The following is a 2,537-nucleotide window of genomic DNA, read 5'->3' as shown; positions in this document are numbered from 1 at the left end:
TGACTGCTATTTGTCAAGACTAAATGTTTTAAACTAAATATTTTAAAATTTATTGATAGTAAAATTTCTAAAATATTTACTGGATTTTATCCAAAACGTCAAATATTTGTGATTGTTGGGAGTAATAAAACATGTATGTCCGTGGATAGACAAAACTAGGTCGACAAAATTATCCAAAATTTATTACTTTTTGCAAGATCTTCTCTAGCTGAACAAATCATCCTGAAGGCAATCTCTATTTCCTACACGGCGGAACAAAATGCCTTGACCAAGTTTAGTGCGTGAGTACACCGGTGACTTGTATGCAAAAGTTCAGGAAGCCTAGCTTTAAATTTCACACAGCAGCAACAGCTAGCTAGCAGGTACTCTAGCTGGTCCTTGCCTTGAAGTGAGGTCAATTTCTATGATTCATGTGATGCTGTTGACAGAAAGGGAAAGCATGTGTTGATGTATGCATATAGCTAAGCTAGACTGGCTTGATAGAAAGTGAAAAAGAAATTATCAGGCCGGTTCTCGTAGGTTACTTAGATGATATCAACTATTATCAAGTGAAAAGGAGCTCACTCACATTCACCCTTCCTCCTATATATACACCACACACACACGCTTCATGAGACACTTCGGCACCGCCAGTAGAAGGTAGCAAGCCCAGCAGCTAGCGAAAGGAGCTCTCGACTGATCGGGGCCGTGGACGATGGGGAGGCCGCCGTGCTGCGACAAGGTCGGGATCAAGAAGGGTCCATGGACGCCGGAGGAGGACATCATCCTCGTCTCCTACATCCAGGAGCACGGCCCCGGCAACTGGAGGTCGGTGCCCATCAACACCGGCCTCATGCGGTGCAGCAAGAGCTGCCGCCTCCGCTGGACCAACTACCTCCGCCCTGGGATCAGGCGCGGAAACTTCACCCCCAACGAGGAAGGCATCATCATCCACCTCCAATCCTTGCTAGGCAACAGGTACTCCTGTTATATGCTCAAATTCTTACACGGCATGGTGTCATGGTGATTAACCTTTTGCATGCATGATGCATGTGAATTCATGGACGCATGCACGCAGATGGGCGGCCATAGCGTCTTACCTCCCGCAGAGGACGGACAACGACATCAAGAACTACTGGAATACCCACCTCAAGAAGAAGCTCAAGAAGCACCAAGCCATCGGCGCCATCTTCGCGCCACCTCCCTCCTCTCATCTATCAACCACCCTGCCCACAGCCGCCGACCATGTCAATCACCACCACCACTTGATCACTACTACTGCCGTCTCCAATGACAGCAACGTCCGGGCAGCCGGCAGTAACCCAGCCGAGGTAACCCAGCTCATCGCTCGGCGGTCGCCGTTCGCCGCCCCGGCCTCCCTCGACGCCTCCAGCTCCTCGTCGTCGTACGCCTCCAGCATGGACAATATATCCAAGCTGCTCAATGGGTTCATGAAGAGTTCCCCGCCGCAGAATGACGTTGCCGACATCAAGCCCTCGGCCGCCGAGGTCAACCCTTTGCTGTCCTTCGAACACATGCCCGGTAGTGCGCTACCGGCCTTCGCCAACGTGCTGCTGCCACAGCCAGTGTTGATGGAACACGGCAGTTACCACGAGCCCGAGCAGCAGCAACAGCAGGCACAGGCAGCGCCGCTGTCTTCGATCGAGAAGTGGCTGTTGGACGAGACCGCCGAGCAGGTCGTCGACCTGATGGATCTTTCCGATGGCTGCTGCTCAGTTCCAATGATGTTTTAGCTCAAAGAAAGAAGAAGAGCATATGATAGCCCCTCGGATACACGTCAGTTAGATAGGTTAATTAGTTGGTGCAACTTACTTTTAGAAGAAAGCTATATATATGTTGCATGCATAAATGAGACAAGAACAATGCATACATACTGGTTAAACTCCCGAATGAGCCACTGCCATCTAGTTAGAGAGACTTATAGTAGATCTGACAGTCCCATCAAAAGTCAGAAGAATAAGAGACAGTAACAGGAATAAGCAAGTCTTGTAAGTTGTAAGTGTGACCATATGACATGTAAGCATGATGTAATTAACGTGTTTTGTGCTTCAGATTCTTTTATATATATATTAAGGTGGATTTAGAAGTTTAGTTTATCCAATGTGGAATCGTACGTGCTTTGCTTATAAATGTAACTAGATTTTTTTATGAAATAGAGGTAAATAAACTAGACTCAATTTTGTCTGAAGCAGTGATAGCTTCTACCTGTGTCTGGCATGGAGTAGACTACTCTGCCATGACTTCTTGAAGCACGTCTTTTGTACAATCCTGAAATATGAATATAATTTTAGTATACTATTTTGTTATAGATAGAAGCTGCAGAGAGATGAAGCTATTGCCGTCACTGTCGGCATGCAGATGGTCCCTCATCACATTCAGTGCAGAAAGTAAACCAATACACTCAACTTTATTTTTACTATATTAATCTCAATCATTTAGTACAAAAGTAAACAGTGCTTCCCCCCTTCAAATGCTTCAATGGTTCCAAAGAAAATTGTGAGTCTAATTTAAAACATTCACGCAAGTATCTTTCGAAT

The 2,537-nt window shown here is 46.2% G+C and overlaps 1 protein-coding gene across 1 annotated transcript; it reads left to right on the top strand.

The window, feature by feature from the left end:
• The first annotated feature begins 632 nt into the window (after positions 1-632).
• On the top strand, positions 633-2,054 carry LOC133887009 (MYB transcription factor 69-like). Its single transcript, XM_062326917.1, has 2 exons — positions 633-957; positions 1,058-2,054. The coding sequence occupies exons 1-2, from the start codon at positions 695-697 to the stop codon at positions 1,731-1,733; spliced, it is 939 nt and encodes a 312-aa protein (XP_062182901.1). The 5' UTR covers positions 633-694; the 3' UTR covers positions 1,734-2,054.
• The last annotated feature ends 483 nt before the right edge of the window (positions 2,055-2,537 follow it).

The sequence above is a fragment of the Phragmites australis genome, chromosome 12 (assembly GCF_958298935.1).
Source record: "Phragmites australis chromosome 12, lpPhrAust1.1, whole genome shotgun sequence".
In the NCBI taxonomy this organism is placed as follows: domain Eukaryota; kingdom Viridiplantae; phylum Streptophyta; class Magnoliopsida; order Poales; family Poaceae; genus Phragmites; species Phragmites australis.
Note: the sequence above shows the minus strand (reverse complement) of the source record. Positions and strands in the feature narration are given on the sequence as shown.